We start from the raw sequence: 20,207 nt of genomic DNA, 5'->3' as shown, positions 1-20,207 counted from the left end.
AAGAAAAAACTTTATCTAAAGTCACGGTTAAAATCCTGACTCTGACTCTTCCTAACTCTGTGACATTGGGCAAGTTATTTAATAATCCTGGGCCTCATTTCCCTTATCTCTAAAATGAGGTTGTAGTAGGTGGCTTCAGAGGTCACTTTCAACTCTAGCCTTAAGGCATCCAATAGTAAATAGATGTTATTAGTGTAGTCCAGTATTGCCAGCTGATGATACACCAGAATCCACCACCACTGGCATTATGAAAGTGGGGGATTGTGTGTTTAAGCTGGAGGTTATAGTTGTAACATGTCTTAATTTATTATACTTTTGCTTATTGAGCAAAAGGTGATACCTGAAAGAAGAAGAGAGGTTGTGCAGGAAAGTGGTCCTGGCCAGTATTGGATATCTAGCAAGAAGGCTCATTAATATCAATATTATCCAGATAAAACCATGAAAATTAAGTGATCTGGCTTGAAGAACAACTCTCCCATTACCTTGTACAGGGAAGGAGCTTTGTAAGAATTCACAACACTTTTATTATTTCACTTGAGTGTTCCTGCACATCTGTATTCATTTAACAAGACTTATCATAAATTAGTATTGAAAATGTAACTGTAAAGTTTTATTACTACTTTTACAAGGAACTTTTAGAGCACGACAAGTAATGTTGGTCACAGTACTTATAAAGACCAGAAGGTTTCTTCAAAGTGAAAAGGGGCCATACTTCAGAAAATTCCCCCACTCTCATTCTTTTTTTCTTTTTTCTTTTCTCTTTTCTTTTCTTTTTTTTTCTGTGGGGCAATTGGTGTTAAGTGACTTGCCCAGGGTCACACAACTAGTAAGTGTCAAGTGTCTGAGGCTGGATTTGAACTCGGGTCCTCCTGAATCCAAGGCTTGTGTGCCACCTAGCTTCCCCTCCCCACTCTCATTGTTAGCCTTTCTGGATACAAGAGCTATCTTGTTTGGGATATTTTCTACCCTTTTAACAATCTTACCTGTATTATGCCATGGGCGGGTGGGTGGTGGAAAATCATTGCCCTGTGATGGTCAGAATCCTTTCCCTCCCCTACAGGTTCCTGGAGGTCTTTTTAATATATTGCCATTCGGCTAACCAGTGGTTGACCATAGAGAAGTACATGACTGGCGAGTTCCGCAAGTACAATAACAACAATGGGGATGAAATCTCTCCCAGAAACATTTTGGAGGAGCTAATGTTGGCTTTTTCCCACTGGACCTATGAATATACCCGAGGAGAACTACTTGTTCTGGATTTGCAAGGTGATTGACGGAGTGGACTGTGGTATATCTGAGACCTGCAGAAATGTTTTTGGAAAATGAAGTTCTGATCTCTATCTTCTTGCAGATTCATTAGCAATTGCACCCTCCCTCCCCCTCCCCCCCCCAAAAAAAAACAAGAACAAAAACAAAAACAAAACAGTCCAGGCATTCTTTTGTGATCATTGCTATTGTTATGGGGCTTTAATGGTAACAGCCTCTGACATTGTGTACTTTTAAAAAATCCATTTCAAAACAAATATCACTTATACCATGCTCCTTTCTCTTTGTCTCTATATTTCTGTCTCTGTCTCCATTTCTTTCATTCAATAAGCAGGTACATATGTATATATGATGTATGCTTTTGTGTGCATATGAAGGGTTACATGCATGTTTTCGAAATTTTCTAGTGATCCAAAGAAAGGTGAGTACTTGTAATTGTTTTTGTTGATGCCTGAGAATCTAAAAGATTGCAACAGGCACCTTAGAGGTCAGTTTGTCCAAATCATACTTGAAGAGGAATTCCATTTACAACACACCTGACAAAATCATCCAGCTTTTGCTCAAAGACCTCCCAGTTTGGGGCAACTTACCACCAAGGTAGCCCATTGCACTTTTTAACAGATTTTATTGTTAGAAAGTATTTTTCTCACATGGAGCTGAAAACTACCTGTTTGCAACTTTCCCTCATGACTGGTACTTCTCTCCTTTGGAGCCAAGAAGGATAAGTCAAACCCTTTTATACATGAAAGCTCTCCAGCTATTTAGAGGCAACTATTATACCTTCCTATACCTTCCTATACCTTCCTCTTTTGGATAATTATCCTTAGTTTCTTCAATATAGTATGGTTTTCAAAGTTTGCCATCCTAGTAGCCTTCCTGGGGATAGGCATCAAGATGTCACGGTTTTTCTTTCCTAGAATATGGACCCCAGAAGTGAACACAATATTCTGCCCAGTAAGACTATTTTTTCCATTTTGGATTCTGTGCCTTTCCATTCATGCAGGCCCTATCACTATGTCGTATCATAGATTTAGAGCTGAAAGGAGATTTTAGAGGTTAGCTAGTCCAAGAGTCCTTATTTTACAATGAGGAGAATGAGGCTCAGAGAGCCTAAATGACTTGCCCAAAGTCTCACAGGTCAGATGTGACACAACTGAAATAAGAATCCCAAGTCTTCCAACCTCAGAGCCAACACTGTTTCTACTGATGCTTAACTTATTTGCATTTCATGTCATTTACAATTTTGTGTTGCAAGAAGCATGATTTTCATCTCAAGCTTTCCAGCTTCATGGCCTCATCACTGTCATTTTCATAATTGGAAAAAAGTACAGTAGAAATTTAGGGGAGATATTTTCAGAATTTTGAGGTTGCTGACTTTGCAGTTCATTGTTTTAACTTTTGCTTATTTTTTTATTTTTTAAACTTCTTATGAAAGAGAAAAATCAGATTATAACAGGTGTCTCAAGCTTGTTAATGTCCCAGGAACATCCAATCATGGTTTTAGAGCTAGAAGAGATGTTTAGAGTGCAAGCTTCTTGTGAGTAGGGATTGTTTCATTCTTTGTACTTATATCACCAACATATATCATAGTGTCTTGCACTTAAGAAAAATGCCTGGTAATTTCTTGATTGATTATAGAGGTATTCTAGACTAACCCCTTTGAGGAAATTGAGACCCATTCAGAAAGAGAGGGGAAATGACTTGCCCAAGGTTACACTGGTACTAGACACTTAATGAATACTTGTTGATTGATTGGATGTCATTTAGTACAATGTCTTCATTTAAAGATGAGAGGCAGAGATACACACATACACACACATACACACAGACAGATAGACAGACAGAGAGACAGAGAGAAAGAGATAAAGGAAATGACTTGCCCAGTTACATTGGTAATAAGTAGACAATAAATACTTGTTGATTGATTGACTAGAGGTTATGTAGTCCAACCTTTCAGTTGCCATAGGTAATAAGTAGTTATACTGAGATTTGACTCCAGGTCCTCTGACCTCCAGATCCAGGATTATTCCTACTATACCACACTGCTTCATGGAAGACTTGCTTTTATTTTTTGAAGTAATACATTGTCTTCAGATTTTCCATATCTTCATGGGATGACCGTGGCATGCTCTGTTGAAACATCCCAATGGGGGGCAGCTAGGTGGCATGGTAGATAAAGCACTGTCCCTGGATTCAGGAGGACCTGAGTTCAAATCTGGCCTCAGACACTTGACACTTAGTAGCTGTGTGACCCTGGGCAAGTCACTTAACCTCCATTGCCCCACAAAAAAGGAAACATCCCAATCATGTCTTTATGGAGCTGTTGGCTCTCTTATGGCTCTCTCCAGGCTCCTGTAGTCCTGGTTTCAATAGGAAAATTAGGGGCATGTTGATCAGGAAGAGCTGGCATTAGAAAACAGTTCTGACGACAATTCATTATTAACAGAAGACTTAGAAAATCTTCCTCGTCTGACCATCAGCCCCTGTGTTATTCTGTCCAAAGATATGTAGCTTCTTTACCCATAACATATGTGTAATTATATTTATTGAAAGTGCTCCTGTTGATAGGGATGAGTTATATCTTCCAGCCTCAAAAGGCTGTGATCTCCCTGCAGCACAGGCACAACTTGGTATTTCAGGCTGTGGCAAGTCTTCCCTATACCTTCAGGGCTACTTGAGAGCAACAGAAAGACTTCTTGTAATTTAGCACATAGTAGGTCCTCAATAAATATTAGAACTCAGAAGGTAATATAAATGAAATATAAGAACCCAGGAGGTAATATAAATGAAGTTAAAACAACCAAGCTTATTCAAATTTTTAAGGAACATTTGATCTATCAAAGTCCCCAAGACTAATGCACAAGACATCTGTTGTGTAGCTCAAGTTTGGGAAGTTAATGATTTTCATCTGTATTTGAGTGCTGGTATTTTGTGTTTGGGGTAAAATTGGCCAGAACAAAAAAAAAATGAAGGAAGAAAAAAAAATAAAAGAAACAACCACCAAGAAGCAAAACAGAACAAAACTTTAAGGAATTAATGATGACTCTTCAGTGTGTTTTGTATTCCACTTGAATAGGTTTTTGTTTAACACTGTTTCTGTTTGGGGATTCCATGTCTCTAAGTAATCCAAAGCGACATTAAAGGCAACAAATGCTGTGATGATAGTATTAGGAAAAAAGAGAAATAACTTCAAAAAAGCTTTTCTTTTACTGGACAATTATATCAGTTGTAGAAATAGGCCACTTCAAAATTTAAAAAAACCGAAACAAACTAGGTCACCCCAAATAAATTGTCAAAACATTGACTTTCAATGTAATAATTAAATATCAACATTAGAGATAAATATAAAGAGGCAGAGATACACATCTAAAATTTTTGGCTTGCAGGTAAGGCATGAATATGTAGAGTAATGGGTATATCTTCTAAACTAGATAGGAGGGGGAAATTCAGGAAATATTATTTATTTTTAAATCTATGAAAGTGCTTATAATGATCTTGTTGCAGTGTTTGTTTTGCTTGTATAGAGAGCTAGCTCGAAGGATGTTGGCCTGTCATCACCTGAGAGTACTGATGAAGTCAACAAGCATTTATTTAGTACCTACTATGGGCTAAATCACAATAAGTCTTTCTGTTGCTCTCAAGTAGCCCTGAAGGTATAGGAAGACTTGCCACAGACTGAAGTACCAAGTTGTGCCTGTGCTGTAGGGAGATCACATCCACTGTCAAGGGACTAGGGTTTCCTAGCTGTCTTGGTGTGGGGGCATATTGATGGAGTAAGGGATGCCTGCTGCTTTGCTGAGGGAGTGGGAAGGGTAGGATGAGGAGGAAAGGGGAAGGAAGTTCTAACAGTTTCATCTCTTGACTTCTTATACAAAGAGCAGTGCTAGTCAGATATTGTACAATCATGCCCAACTGTGGGAAGCTGGAATCCACAAGGACTAGCTTACCAAAGTTAATGATCTGTTGCCTTGACTCTATCCTGATTGAAATATCCTGCAGTTTCCAGCCTTTTTGCATTTAAAAATCAAATAAACGAGGGCCTGAATCATTCCGATTACACTTGTGATCCAACATCAGAAGCTTAGCATGCTCCGAAATGGGAATTAAAACAATTGCATTTCAAATAACACTAGTACTTAGCATTTATATAGCTCATTTTATTTTCAAAGTACTTTGTGGTTATTAATTTGTTCTTTCACACAGCACTCTTCAGAATAGGTCAGTGGAATTTTTTTCTTTTTTCCCTTTAAACAGTAATTTAACCCAGACAGGTTTATCCAAAGAATGTCTGTGGTAATCACGATTAGAATTCATGACTCAGTTTCCCTTGGGAATGTTGTTCACTCTTACAATCATAGATTTAGATCTGGAAGGAGCCTTGGAAGTCATCAAGTACACCGCCCCCTCCAGTTTTACATGAAACTGAGCCCCAGAGTAGTCAAGTGATGCCTACAGTTACATGACTAGTTAGTATCTAAGGGGAGATTTGAACTCAGGTCTTCCTGATTCTACTTATTCATTATACCACAGTGCCTCTCAATTAGTTAACAAGCATTTCTTCTGATCTTACTGTATGGTAGGTCCTATGCTATCATGTGCTGTGGATATGAAGAAAAAGAAATAGTGAAGGGCTAGCTAGGTGGTGCAGTGGATAGAGCACTGGCCCTGGATTCAGGAAGACCTGAGTTAAAATCTGACCTCAGACACTTGACACTTACTAGCTGTGTGACCCTGGGCAAGTCACTTAACCCCAATTGCCTCACCAAAAATAAATACATAAATAAATAAAAAGAAAGAAATAGTGAAATGGGCATTTGCTGTCTAGCAGGTTGCATTCTATCAGTGAAATTCATAATTTATTTTAAAATTTATCAGTATTTTAAAATAGCAACCTATTTTCTCCATCTCATGAAAATGTTTATATGCAGAGTTGTGTAGGTAAAAGTTCTACACTTGGAAGAAGAGCCTGGCTCTGTTGCATCTCCTTTGTGACCTTGGAAAGTTACTGAGCATCTCTGGGCCTCAAGTTTCTCATCTGTAAAATGAAGGGGTTGGAATAGGATGCCACCGAGGTTTTATCCAGATCTGGCTATGTCATCCTACTTTCATAAATCTGAAACACTCTGGGCCTCAGTTTCCTTACTTGTAACAGGAGAGAGAGGAATAGATTGGACTATATCAAAGCTTCTTAAACTGTGGGTCACGGGGCAGCTAGGTGGCACAGTGGATAAAGCACCGGCCCTGGATTCATCAGGACCTGAGTTCAAATCCGGCCTCACACACTTGACACTTGCTAGCTGTGTGATCCTGGGCAAGTCACTTAACCCCCATTGACTCACAACCCCCCCCCCAAAAACAAAACAAAACCAAAACCAACAACAGCAACAACAAATACAACTGTGGGTCACAGCCTCATACAGAGTCACATAACTGATTGTGGGGGTTGTGAAAAATTCGGCAACAATAAAAGGTTATGTATACTTATTTTAAGGGTCACCCAGGGTCATGTAAAAGTTTCTTGGGCAAAAAGGGGTCACCAGTGGAAAAAGTTTGAGAAACCCTGGACCACTAAAGAACATTCTAGCCTATTTGGTGGTCCCTTTATTTCTGCTGTGTTGGACCACAACATTGAAACTAACCTAATGATGGTTACTCAATCAGATGTCATTTTAGAATTTGTTGGCTAGAATATATTCTCAGCTTGTTAATCTATTTTCTCCTATATTTAGGGTTTCATTTCTATATATTTGTATAAATATCATGTGTAGTATTATGGGAAAATGCACTGAATTTGGAATTAGAATACCTGGGTTTGAATTATTGCTCCAACCCCTGGTGACTATATGACCTTAGGCTAGTACCTCTCTGGCCCATAGTTTCCTCATCTATAAAGTGAGGGGATCTAACTAGAGAACATAATTGTGTTTTCTTCCCTAATTGAAATGACAATCTCCAATTTACCCACTGCCAGACTCAGTCCAGGAAAACAGAAAGAAACTGAGATCCAGAGAAATCAGGTTGCCCAATCTGTCACAAAGCTAGTAAGTTTGACTAAGGTGGAATGATTTGAACACAGTGGGTCAATGTTGTTGGAAATAAGTTTAACCTGCTTAGTATTGACCTTTGAGAAACTGGAGTAACCGTTTGCGGTGTTTGGCTACAATTGGAAGGAATGGCCACTAGGTGGCGCTTTTTTCACCAAGTTGCACGGCCTTTCAATTTGGAACTTTCCTAATAATTATTATTGTTAATAATAATAAATAATAATATTAATTTTTATTAGTAAGAGTAGGCATTTGTAGAGTACTTTGAGATTTGCAAAGCACTTTGCATATGTCATCTCATGAGCCGAAGTAAAAAGTGTATAATTTTGTAGGCCATAAGAAAATAATCTCTTTTTAATGAGCCATAGAACTGTGACAGAATACAGATAAAAGGACGAGTGAGATTTTAAACAAGCAATAACCTGCTTTTAATATGCTTTTAATTTCCTAAACATGATCTCACTCAGTTGCTGTTATCTAGTTGAAGTACTGGCATATTTACCGTCTAGACTGACAGCTGACTCATGTCACACCAAAGTTTTTGGGCCTGCATTTCTGGGTGTACTAAGGTACCAAAAGTTGCAGGTGTTCAGCACCTAGGACAGTAACATAAACAGCACACAGTAAGTGCTTCACAAAAGCTCACTCCATTGGATTGGCTTTCTTAGGTGTAAACTTGAGCAAGTTACACGTGACACCCTCAAAGGTCAATAATCATGGTACTTGCACCCCATCTATTGGAATATTTTGTAATCTTAAACTTTTCTCTTTTTACTCTCAAAACTAAATTTAAAGGGGCTGTCCAGCCCTCTCTAGTTCCCATGTGACCTTAGACAAATCAGTCAACTTCTCTGGGTTTTTTTGCCCAATCAAGGAGGACTGAGCAGGAGAGAGAAACCCACTCTTCCCTGCCTTCCCTGAATATTTAGCTATACCGTACCTCAAGATTTCTCTCCCTGATACCCATTCTTACCTTTCCAAATCAAAATGCAAAGTGAGGGAGCAGTTGCACTTAGCCATTTAACTGTATTAAGGTAAACTGTTCCTTTAAATACTGATTCCCACAAAGATATTTCTTTTGTTTTCTTTTAAATATCTTAAGTACTTATATTAAATATGTTAGTATTCTTTTGAATACAGAATGTAGCAAAAATGATTTCTTTTACAAAAAAAGCATATACCAGTGTTGGTTTCTCTAAAAAAGTAGATGTGAAAAAAATCCATGTTTTTTTACTAGCTCCTCCTGTAAAGTTGGTCACTTTCCAGAAAGGAAAAGCTCATACCATAAGAAAGACATTACTAGAACTCTCTGCATTAATCCAGAGATTGTATAATCACCCTACAGGATGAAGCCTTCTTAGTATTAGACTCTTAAGTAGTACTGTAGAAAGCATATTGCCTCTCAAGTCAGAGGGCCTAAGTTCAAATCTCATCTCTGCTACCTATGTGATTCAGGGCAAATCACTTAATTTCTCTCACTTTTAGTTTCCTCATTGGTAAAATAGCAGAATTAACTATCCAGGCTCTTACAACCCTAAATCTATGATTCTGTGAACATTTGCACTTCACAGAAATGCCTCATTCTCATTTGATGCATGTAAACAAGGTATTATTTTACTTAAAATAACACCTGATTGTTCTTTACAATAGCAGGATGATTGTTTTTCCCTATTCTGATTAATTATGAATCTTTAGCTGTTATCATATCTATAGCTAGGACCCATATATGATCTCTTCTCCTAGGATATGAGAGCTTTGTTGTTGTTGTTGTTGTTGAGTAATGTCTGACTCTTTGTGACCCCATTTGGGGATTCTTTTTTTGTTTTGTTTTGTTGAGCAATGAGGGTTAAGTGACTTGCCCAGGGTCACACAGCTAGTGTCAAGTATCTGAGGTCGGATTTGAACTCAGGTCCTCCTGAATCCAAGGCTGGTGCTTTATCCACTGCACCACCTAGTTGCCCCCATGGGGATTCTTTTGGCAAATATACTGGAATGGTTTGCCATTTCCTTCTCCAGTTTATTTTACAGATGAGGAAACTGAGGCAAACAGGGTTAAATGACTTGCCTAGAATCACAAAGCTAGTAAGTGTCAGAGGTCAGATTTGAACTCAGGAAGACGAGTCTTCTTGACCTCAGGCCCAGCACTGTATCCACTGTATGAGAGCTAAATGTTACTTATTCATTAAGTAAAAGTGAGCTCCTTGTGGTGAGTGGGTGAGTGTGTGTGTATGTGGTTAGGGTATAGTATAAGGGGAGAGGGTTAAGCATCATAGATCTAATTAAATGAGAACTTTGATGCTTTCTGGTCCAATCCTTTTCTTTTCACATGAGGAAAAGGAAGTCCAGTGAGATTAAGTGACTTTCATTAAGTCACACAGTAAATGACAGAGGCAAAATTCAAACTCAAGTTTTATTCCCTGCCCCTCCCCCCCCATAAATTTGTCATAGCACTTTTTTTTTCTTTTCTTTTATTAGGAATGGGGAATATATATGTGGAAGGAAAATGATTATAGTTGAAGTTTATATGGCACGTTAAACTATATAAGTGCTTTACAGATATTATCTCATTTGAGTCCCATCACTACCATTTGCGAAAGGTGCTCTAGTTAGGCCTATTTACTAATGAAGAAATCGAGGGTCAGGAGGATCTTAAATGATTTGCATACTCTCACAAAGGTAGCGCTCCTCTCTAGTCTTCCTAACTCCAACTCTAGCCCTTTATCCACTTCCTGATGAAAACTCAAGGAATGAGCCAATTTTATTTTGAAGAATTTTGGGTAAAAATGAAAAGCCTCACTTAGCTAATGTATTTTGTATCTTTTTTTGGAGGTGTTGGAGAAAATCTGACAGATCCATCTGTTATTAAACCTGAAGACAAACAGTAAGTTTCTTTTGATTTCTCTGTTGTCATTTAGCAAACCCTGAGATTGTAGTAGTTGCTAGTTTTGGCAGGGATGAAGATATAGTAATAAACATGATATGGCAGGGGTAGTGAGATAGGAATACTTAACTCATAACAGTCTGTGTTCTTGTGGTATTTTTCTTCTGTGATGTCAGAACCTTTATGGTCTTAATTTCTTTCAGTGTCACATTCTTCCCCCGCCCCCCCCCCCCCAAGCCTTTCAGCTCTATAACTTAGAGTAAATGCCCTTCTTCCTGATAAGGTGGCCTAGAATGCCTTACAAACTAATCCTGTAGTCTCTAGGGAAAATATGTACTGATCTCATAAACGTGGTTACCTCTATTCCTGTGCAGATCCCAAGTATTCTTTGCATTTGTACCCACCATTGAGGAATTCGGAGGCCTTTCTTTGGGTCTTTTTACTATCTTGTAGTTACTGTTATTATAATTAACTATTATTATCTCTTCCATTAGATTGGGAACTTTTGAGAACAGGGATTGCTTTTTGCCTTTCTTTGTTATCCTTATTGCTTAGCATAATTCCCGGCACCTAGTAGGTACTTAAAGCTAGTTGACCAGTATGAGACCCAAGCTCACCATCTTTTTCACTTGTTACATGACCATTCCACCTCATTTTCTGTCACATGTGCTTGATATTTTTTTTTTTCAACTTCTTGTGTCTAAGCCATAATTGGTGATAAGTTGCGATCTGCTTACACTCAATATGTATTTGGTCTTTGCACTTTGGGTCACCTGCAGTTTCAGTTTTTCTGAGAGTACCAACTAAAATCCCACCTTCTACAGGAAGCCTTCCCCAACCTCTCCTAACTCCAGCACTATCCTTTTATTAATTATTTTCTATTTATCCTGCATATAATTTTCTTCATAAGCTCCTTTAGAGAAGGGACTGTGCTTTGGCCTCTTTTTGTATCCTCAGTGCTTAGCACAGTGTCTGACAAATAGTAAGTGCTTAATAAATGTTTATTAAGTGGTTGATGATAGTATTTCCCAATTTTAAAAATTTACATAATGCTATATAAAAGTAGTCATACCTTGTAAAGGGAAATCTGTAGTTTTGACTACCAATAGAATTCATATGAGAACAATGTAGTTCTGTTATCTTTTGATAGAGACACGTGGTCTAATTATGAATAATTGTGTTAACCTTTGGGGAAAATAATCTATAAAACTGAGTAATAGATATAAAATTGAACCAGGATTTTTAGGGGGATAAAGGGAATGACATCCATACCTGTGATTTTGTTGTTGTAAGGAACCCTTGATGAAGAAACTAGATCAATGTGGATTGGCATCTGCTTTGCCTGGAGACCTGGGAAGTTACATGACTTGGCCAAAATCACAGAAACCACTATGTGTCCAAAGTGGAACTTAAATCTGTGTTTGCCTTTTTTTTTTTTTTAAGCCAATCAAGAAATATTCCCAAGATAAAGCTCATCCAGATTAAAACACACACACACACACACACACACACACACACACAGTGCCCCATCCTAAATTCCTTAGAAAAAAAAATCTATAGGCAATAGAATTCGTTCCATAGCCTTCTTATGTCTTTGGGGAGAGTGCATATCAATTTCATTGCTTTTAACTAGTGCAGGACTTTGAAAAATTGTGCTGGAGTTTGAGCAACAGTAGGTAGCAGTTGTCTTATGGTACATGTATTGCCTTTTTGGTTTTGTAGTAAAATTCTTTTCTGTCTATCATGAGCTAGGTGAAAGTGTACTTTGGCCACTAGTTAATCAAATTTTAGCTTCTACAGCTGTTTCTTTTTAGATTCTCTTGGTCTTTATATTTTCCAGGATTTTTTTATAGGGCTGGACTAGCCCAGATAATTGAATGATTTCCCCAAAGCTTGTGAGATGACCTTGAGTTTTTGAAGTTTTAGGGAAGAGAGTAGCAGTAGCATGTTACCCCTAGACATTGTCATCTGGTATCATGGCTATTTGACTGGCAGTTGTGGAGATTAACCAACATCCATTCTGTGTCTCCTGGGTCAAGACTATAAAATACATCTTCCTTCATTGGGCACAGTTGTTTTTCATGGAAGAGGGGTATGGTCCACAGTTCGAAGTATCTCTCTCTGGCTTGTCTTTCTCCACAGGCAAGGTGAGATGGAAAGTGGGCCAAATGTTCCAGTGAATGTAACTGTGACTATAGAATAACCATTTTGATCATCTAGACATTAAACTTTCCTTTTCTTTATTAGTAGATTATTATCCATTCTATCTTCTTTTGCCTCAAAATTCCTTTCAGTTTAATATTTCTTCTATGTGCATTAGGCAGTGTGCTGTAGTGGATAGAGAGCTGGCCTTGGAGTCCAAGAAGGCCTAGGTTTAAATCCTGCCTCTGACACTTTGTGATCCTGGGCAAATCACTTAACACCACAGGCAATTCTCTGTGATGATAAGTTATAAGGTCAGGGGCTGATCTATATTGATAAAGGGGGTTTCTCCACTGGAGAGCTCCCTATACCATTGAAATCACGGGTGCAGTCCAATAAAAAGGATCTATGAAAGACAGCGCAGAAGACTAGATAGAAGGCCAGTCTTGATTTCAGAATGACCTGTATTCATCAAGTTTTGGCTTTGACACATTCTAGCTGTGGGATTATGGGTAAATCATTTAATCTCTGTGTCTCAAGCACCTAAGACTATAGATTGTAGAGGGATAGCCAGTCTGCATGGTGGAGAGAATGTCTATACTAGGATTTTTCTTAAGATGATGAAATCAAAGGTCTGGACAAAGACAAAGATGAAATCATGCAAGGCACCAGGGTGCTGGGGGTGGGGGTGGAGGGTAGCATAAAGAAAGAAATGACAAAGTGGACACACATAGATGTACATAGTCAAAGTAGTAATAGAAAGTAATGATCTTATCTTGATTTTCAGAGTGCTAATAACTTCTTGTATGTGGTGATCAGGAAATGCCTTGTATAGAAGGAACATGGTCTGGCTACTTGTATTAACTCTGTAGATCACCTCCCTGGGTGGTGGTAGCCTAAGTTCACACTGGTTCATCTCCAACTCGTGATATATTGGTAACTAGCAAATGTATCTTTTGTACGCTCGTTGCTTCATACATTTTTGACATTTGACAAATATGAAGCGATGATGTGATGTTCTTTAGGAAGGCTATGTATAGCTGGCACTAATTAACGCTCACTTGCACGTGGAACAAAACTACCACCTGCTTTTCATATGTTAGGAGGGATATGAAAAATAGCACGTCTCGAGGAGTGGTAGGTTTTTTATTTCTTCTTCTTCTTTATTTGAGACTGTGAGGCCATAGACATGTTGCAGGATACAAGTGCAAAGCTCTTTAAAAGTCACATGGAAGCCAATGCCCACTTAAACACACATCTCCAGGAAATGTTTTAATCCTTCAGATCGACTTTATATTAGGATTCTGAGGCATTTACATGTACTTTCATTAAAGATCATGGGGAAAAATATTAGCTTATATTTGGCCACACCTCTTAAATTCTGAGAACTGGTATCACCTCTTATAAGCATTGCTCTGGACATAAAAATTGTAGGATGTAATACATAAATATTCTCTAGTAACACATTACATTTGGTCATGCTGAAGAGATAAACAGAAAGGAATTATTTAGTTTCTGAGACTAAAATAGCATTTTAAGTTTTCATTTCTTAGGCATTATGATGTGTAGTCATAAAAATGGAATAATTTTGCTCCTTCCCTTCCCTTCCCCCCCCCCCCCAACCAGTATTTTATTACAGTAGTTGCTTACCATATGGACTACTGGACTGATGTAAAGAAAGAAGGTTAAGAAGGGCTAATTTATGCAGCTTTGTAAATACCACCAGAGCCGGACTTTGTAAATGAGGTTGAGTGACCAAGAAAGTTAATCCTAGGTGTTTGTTAGCTTTGAATTCCCAAGGGATTTCCCCTACCTCCTTCCCTTAGAGCATGGAGGCAATCTGAGATGAAATTGACATCAACCCTTAATCTAGGTTTGGCACATCTTCAGAGCAGCTGCTGTTGTTCTGCCAAAAGGAAGTGGAAATTGAGATAAATGCTTCAATACTCAGGCGGGGAAAAAAAGCCCATTTTTACACTGTCTTTTTTTTTTTTAACCACATTCCTTAGAAGTGAAGTTTATTGTTTCCTTTTGTTATATTTTTGATTCTCTCTTGCCTCCTTTTTTTTTTTTTTTTTCTCCTCAGGACTTGGCATTTAAGAGCCATAATTGAGTTCAGATTTTTAAAATGTGTTTTTCTACTCTGCATGTCATTAAAATAAAATATTAGCTCTCATAGAGTTTCTTTGGAAGGGTTTCTGAGTGTTCTGTGTTCTGGGATGTCTAGAGCATCAATTAAATTTTTAAAGAATAATGGTCATGTGGTGTTATAATTAATGAATATTGATTGTAGAAACTACATTAAGAATCTGTTGTAATTATGTGGTGCTCCTTAAACATGCTTGATGTATCCAGATTCTATTTATTATTTTGTCACTACATTTAGAATGTGTGATTTCTTTCCACCAGTGAGCTAAGAGAAGTATTACATTCCCAAGAGGGAGACTAGCAGTAGAGGTTAGTACAGTGGAAGACAGCCTTTAGAATCACTTGTTCATGGAGCTGTTAGAGCCCTTTGTCATGTATTTCTTTGAAATGGTATAACTTATGTTTTGGGAATTGTATTTGGATTTGAAACATTGCATGTGAGTCCAGTTAGTAGATGCATTCTAATAGCAAAACTAATTTTATTTTGCAGCTTATCTATTGGGTACCCTGGACGAACACTCTGTAATGAATGTCATTCCTTTCTCCCTCCGAGCATTCAAAAGGGGCTTTCTGTATTTTGTTTTACTATTGTGCACAGAAAATTCTCTCTTCGATCAGATTATCGTGGAAATGAATTTCACAGTAGTCCATAGAGTTGGGTACAAGGATTTAAGTGCATTTGAATTTTAAATGTGCAAACCTAACATTGTTACTTCTCTTCTAAAAGTTCTCTGTTCTTTGTTGGCTCGCACAATTTTACTGGGTTACTATGGGAGACTGTTAGGTATCTTAGAGAATCCAAGTCGGGCTCCTTTTTCTTAACTGTGATCTAATTGATATTCTGATATTTCCTCTAGATCAAGAGGGATGGTGTTTGGACCGGCAAATTTAGGGGAAGACGCAATTAGAAACTTCATTGCAAAACATCGTTGCAATTCCTGTTGTAGGAAGCTCAAACTCCCGGGTATGCCCCCAAACGATTTTATTTTTCTCTAAACAGATATTTCTTAGAAAAGCATGCATGGAAGCCTGGAATTGAGTGGAAAAAATTACAATCATATTTTTGTCTCATTAAATTTTAAAGACTCAAAAAGGATGAAAGGATAGTGATTGATTTTAATTTCTGTCAGTCTGTGATCAAATAACATCATGTTAGATGCTCATTCCATGGAACTTTTGAAGGATAATTCTCACAGTGGAAAACAGGGTGAGAATTTGAGTTAAGGGCTAGTCTGTGACTCTCTTCCCTAAGCCTTCCCCACTACCCATCACTTTTCTTTTCCGTATTGATTTTTTGGTCACTGGGCTGTATTGTCTAGGATTTCCCTCCATTGTCCTTATTTACCTGTCAGACTCTGGTAGGGGGCTGGAAGGGGTGACTGTGATGGGGCACAAAAGAAACAGCATCTGTCTGTGAAGTGAAAGTGCTCTAGAATTTATTATATCAATCTGTCACTTTAAACACACATTCTATTATTTCCCTTTTGGAGTTGATGATGTGACTTTGTTTCCAGTGGGGCTTACATTGTTATCACTACAATTATTTCAAACATAAAAGCAAGCAGTTTAAGGAATTCTTTCCCCCCTCCCCCAAAGATCTCACTCAGATAAGAGAGTTCTTGTATAATTTTCCTTCAGAAGTGATGCTTTTAGTTTGGGTCACTGTGCTGAGGGTTTGATTTTTTCCCCCCAGTTCAGTTACTAAAACATTCCTTAAAAATGTGGTATTACCTTTCCACTCTGAGGAACTTTTCACAGCTTATAGTAAGGTGATTTGCCTTCCCTTTCTTTTTTTGCTACAAGGTAGAATAAATATAGGGGTAAATTTATAAACCCAAAGGCTTATTCCTAGTCCAGTTAGAGAAGGATATACAAAGTTTACTCTTGTACTTGTGCTCAGCACATATTTTGAAAAAACAGAAATGCTTTTAATGAAGCATTTCATTCTAAAAGTTGATTTGGTATGCCATAGTGGATAAAGAGCCAGCTAGCCTGAAGTCCAGAAGACCTGAGTTCAAATCCAGCCTCTGACACATATGGCTGTATGATCCTGGGCAAGGGACTTAACCTCTCAGTGCTCTAGGGAATTGCTTAAGATTCCAAGTTGCAGAATAGTTGCTGGTATGCAACTGTAGAGAGAATTGTCTCACGTGGAGTTCTTGGTCAAATGTACTCATCCCAAATGATGTAAAATGCTTCAGTCCTAGATTAACTTCAAACAGATGTCAAAATAATAGTAAGGATGCAGTGGTAGATATGAGTCACTGAGACATAGAGATATGAGGACAAGAGTGGTTGGGGCTGACACAGGTGTCATACATTAACTTTAGTGGAAAGGAATTGGGCTAAGATCATCTGCTTTTATGTTAGTACCATGTATAACAGATCATACTGTCCCTTGGTAATTAGACATCTGAGACCTGCTTCATTTTGAAACTGGCCAGGCCAATCTCCAGAAATTGAGGACATTGGGCTATGTGTCTGATCCAGCAGAATACAAGATTAAGCTATTGCCTTATGCAACTTGGTCCCTGAAGACCATTGGTCTGGATTAATCAAAACAAATGAAATGGTTTTCTCTATTTTTCCACTTCAACTCCCAATTTATGTTTGGGTTTTTTTTTTTTGGTGGGCCTGAAATATTGGATAATTATCTAACTCTCTAAGCACAATCTGTTTATTTTTAATATCCCAGCAACATATAATGGATAACCCCAAACACTCATATGATCCAGTAAGCTTGGCACTTTGACTTTAATAGATTTTCAGAAAATAATCAAAACTATCTTTCAGTTTTAAACAAAAGAAGCTAGCACAAGGGTGGCCATCCACATGGAGGCTTCAGGTTGCCAAACAGATAAGTTTTGCAGTAAATTGGTCTTTGCATATGCTGTAGCAGAGAGAGAGAGAGCTTAGACCTTGGAATCAGGAGACCTGGATGACTTGTGGCAGGTCATCAAAGCTCTCCTAGCCTCAGTTTTCTTTTTATCTATAAAAAGGAAATATAATTTGTAATATTTAATCTTACAGAATTGTTGTGAATAAAATGCTTTGTAAACTTTCAAACATAATACACCTATGTGTTTTTTAAACCAGACCTACGATTTCATAGGATCACAGACTTAGAAGAGCTGGAAGTTAGCTTAGAGGTTATTGAGTTCATACCCCTCCCACACACCCCATTTTACAGATAAGAAAAACCAAGGCCCAGAGAGTTTAAGTGGCCTGTCCATATAGCCAGTATATCTTAGAGGTTGGACAGGTCTTTCTGACTCTGCAGCCATCATTTACCATGCCGTTGGGGGCAGCTAGGTGGTGCAGTAGATAAAGCACTGGCCTTGGATTCAGGAGTACCTGAGTTCAAATCCAGCCCAACACTTGATACTTAACTAGCTGTGTGACTCTGGGCAAATCACTTAACCCTCATTGCCCTGAAAAAAAAAATCATTTACTATGCCATGCTTCTCAAGCTATTATTTTATTTATTTATTTTTTTCTTCTTTAATTTTAGGAGGTAGTACTTTCCATCTGGCTCATTCTGCCTAGTGTTGGATATTTCTCCTCTAATTTATCCACTAAACCATTCTCTTAAAATATCAGTTCCATTTTTGTATTTTGAGGAAAATTTCACTGCTTAGACTATACTGATTTGTCCTATTATTGAGCAATGACATGGCATAGAGGACCTTGTCTTAGAGCCAGAAGCTCTCAGTTCAAATCTTGTCACTGATGTATTCTGGGTATGGGATGCTGAACAAGTTATTTAATTGATAAATGACTCTGGCAACTCTCTAAGTCTGCAAATTGCTGAACAGTTATAGACTCTGTTGATACAGGGAATTTCCTCTTCATGAATGCTCTCCAGCAATAAAATTAAATCACTACTATTTTTGGGGGTGAAACAGAACCAAAGCCTCAACAACAAATAATGAATTGCAATTATTATTTCACCCAAAGTTCTATTTGGGCTCCAATTCTTAGCTCTGCTATCCAAAGATGTCATTGAAAGTTGTCCTGCTTATTAACCATCCTAACTATGTTAAGGGAGTGGGTATCTAACAATCCTCTTCCCTTCCCTGTCCTTGAGAAGGTAAGCCTCAGAACCACCTTGGATGAGTCAGAGTAAGGACATAGGGAGGTGTTCCTTGCAGTTTGTGGTTGGGAATCATGCCCAAGTTGGGCTTGTTAAGTTTGGGGATTTGAACTGATTCTTAGAGGAGGAGCCTCAGTCACTTGCTGAAGCTTGACTCAACCAGGTGAATAGCTAGCTTGCCTTTGAGGCCCTTGTGTAACCATTTGACTTATCTTCTCCCCACAGATCTCAAAAGGAATGACTACAGTCCTGGGAGAATCAATTCTACTTTTAATCTCCAAAGGGAAATAGAACCAGCCAAAGAGACTGTGGTAGAAGAGGGTGCTGGTGACCCCAGAGAAGACCTCACACGCTTATAATGGAGAAGAATGGGCAAAATGATAGACAACTCTGATAGTCGCGTATATTCTGTTGTGCCCTAGGGACTGATTCTAGAACTCAGCTTCTCAGAAGTACATCTCAATCTATTCCAACAACAGGGCAGATGCTGGAAATGTGGGCTCCTACTGGTCTTCACCCTCTGGGCGTTAATGTTTTCCATGTAGTCTTAATTCTGATGTCTGCGAGAAGACAATTAGAAGTCACTCTGGGATGTGGTTCATGTATACATACCTCTGTCTCTTTACTGGTCACTTGGAACCTTTATAGTCAAATGGTGGATAGCCAAGAACCAGTGGGCTTCACTTAGTTAATTTTATTAAGGAAGTGTTCTCCATGCTGCTGCTCATCATCATGAACAGCTATTGTATTTATGTATATATGTACAGAAAGGAATTCTCTAGGCATTTAACTCCTCCCTCCTCTCCAGAACACAGGAGTGTGTGTGTGTGTGCATGTATGTGCGTGCATGCGCGTGTGTACTGACAAAGGGGGAATAGAGAGGAAACTGGAGTACTATTTGCAATGGATTATAGGACACCGCTGATGCACAGACTGATTGGAAATTTAGAGCCCTGTTGAAACCTGGATAGTCTCGAGGTGTTGTTTCTGCACTGCACGATACCAGGAAATTTCAGGTTTCTCAGGAAGGAGGGAGAGGGTAAATGAAAAACCGATTCATTTGTGCCTCATTCTGAGTACAAAAATAAACTGAACTGGAAGATACCACAGTTGTTTTTCCTTCCTCTGAGTTTGGGGTGGGGGGTTGGGAGGATATCAAATAGATAAAGAAAGGTTTACTAAATTGCCTGCCAAAATATCTATTCCTTTGCTGTTTTCTAGTAGTACACATGTAGTGTGTCATTGCAGGGGAAATAACTGTGTGTTCAGCCCAAGGGGTGAGGATGTGACTTCTGGTTGAAAACAGCAAAACAACATGGTATCAAAGAGAGGACTGTTTATATTTTTAAAGTACAACCTGAGAACATGTGGTCAAGAAGACAAAATACACTAAGGCACAAAGGAAAGAAAATTCTAAAAGCCAAATTACACAAAGTATTTATGAGGTCAGGAGACTTGCTTACACTCCCTAGACCAGATTTCCCTGGACATGCTTTTTTCGGAACAAACTGTATATGTAGATGGAAGATGCTTAGCTAGGGAGTAGTATCATGGAAAGAGCACTGCTTTGGAAGTCAGAGGACATTGTTGTTATTGTTATTATTTCATTTGTGACCAACTGACCCTATTTGGG

The 20,207-nt window shown here is 38.4% G+C and overlaps 1 protein-coding gene across 1 annotated transcript in view; it reads left to right on the top strand.

Annotated features, from left to right (window-relative positions):
* TRPM6 (transient receptor potential cation channel subfamily M member 6) overlaps window positions 1-19,667 on the top strand; it is a 253,994-nt gene extending 234,327 nt beyond the window's left edge. Inside the window, exons 36-39 of the mRNA XM_043976597.1 lie at window positions 1,061-1,266; window positions 10,140-10,191; window positions 15,339-15,445; window positions 18,800-19,667. Of these exons, the coding sequence (XP_043832532.1) occupies window positions 1,061-1,266; window positions 10,140-10,191; window positions 15,339-15,445; window positions 18,800-18,933 (499 nt within the window). The 3' untranslated portion in view covers window positions 18,934-19,667. The remainder of the gene's footprint in view (window positions 1-1,060; window positions 1,267-10,139; window positions 10,192-15,338; window positions 15,446-18,799) is intronic.
* Window positions 19,668-20,207: the final 540 nt, after the last annotated feature.

Source organism: Dromiciops gliroides, chromosome 1 (genome assembly GCF_019393635.1).
Source record: "Dromiciops gliroides isolate mDroGli1 chromosome 1, mDroGli1.pri, whole genome shotgun sequence".
Taxonomy (NCBI): domain Eukaryota; kingdom Metazoa; phylum Chordata; class Mammalia; order Microbiotheria; family Microbiotheriidae; genus Dromiciops; species Dromiciops gliroides.
This window is presented reverse-complemented; position numbering and strand designations above follow the sequence as displayed.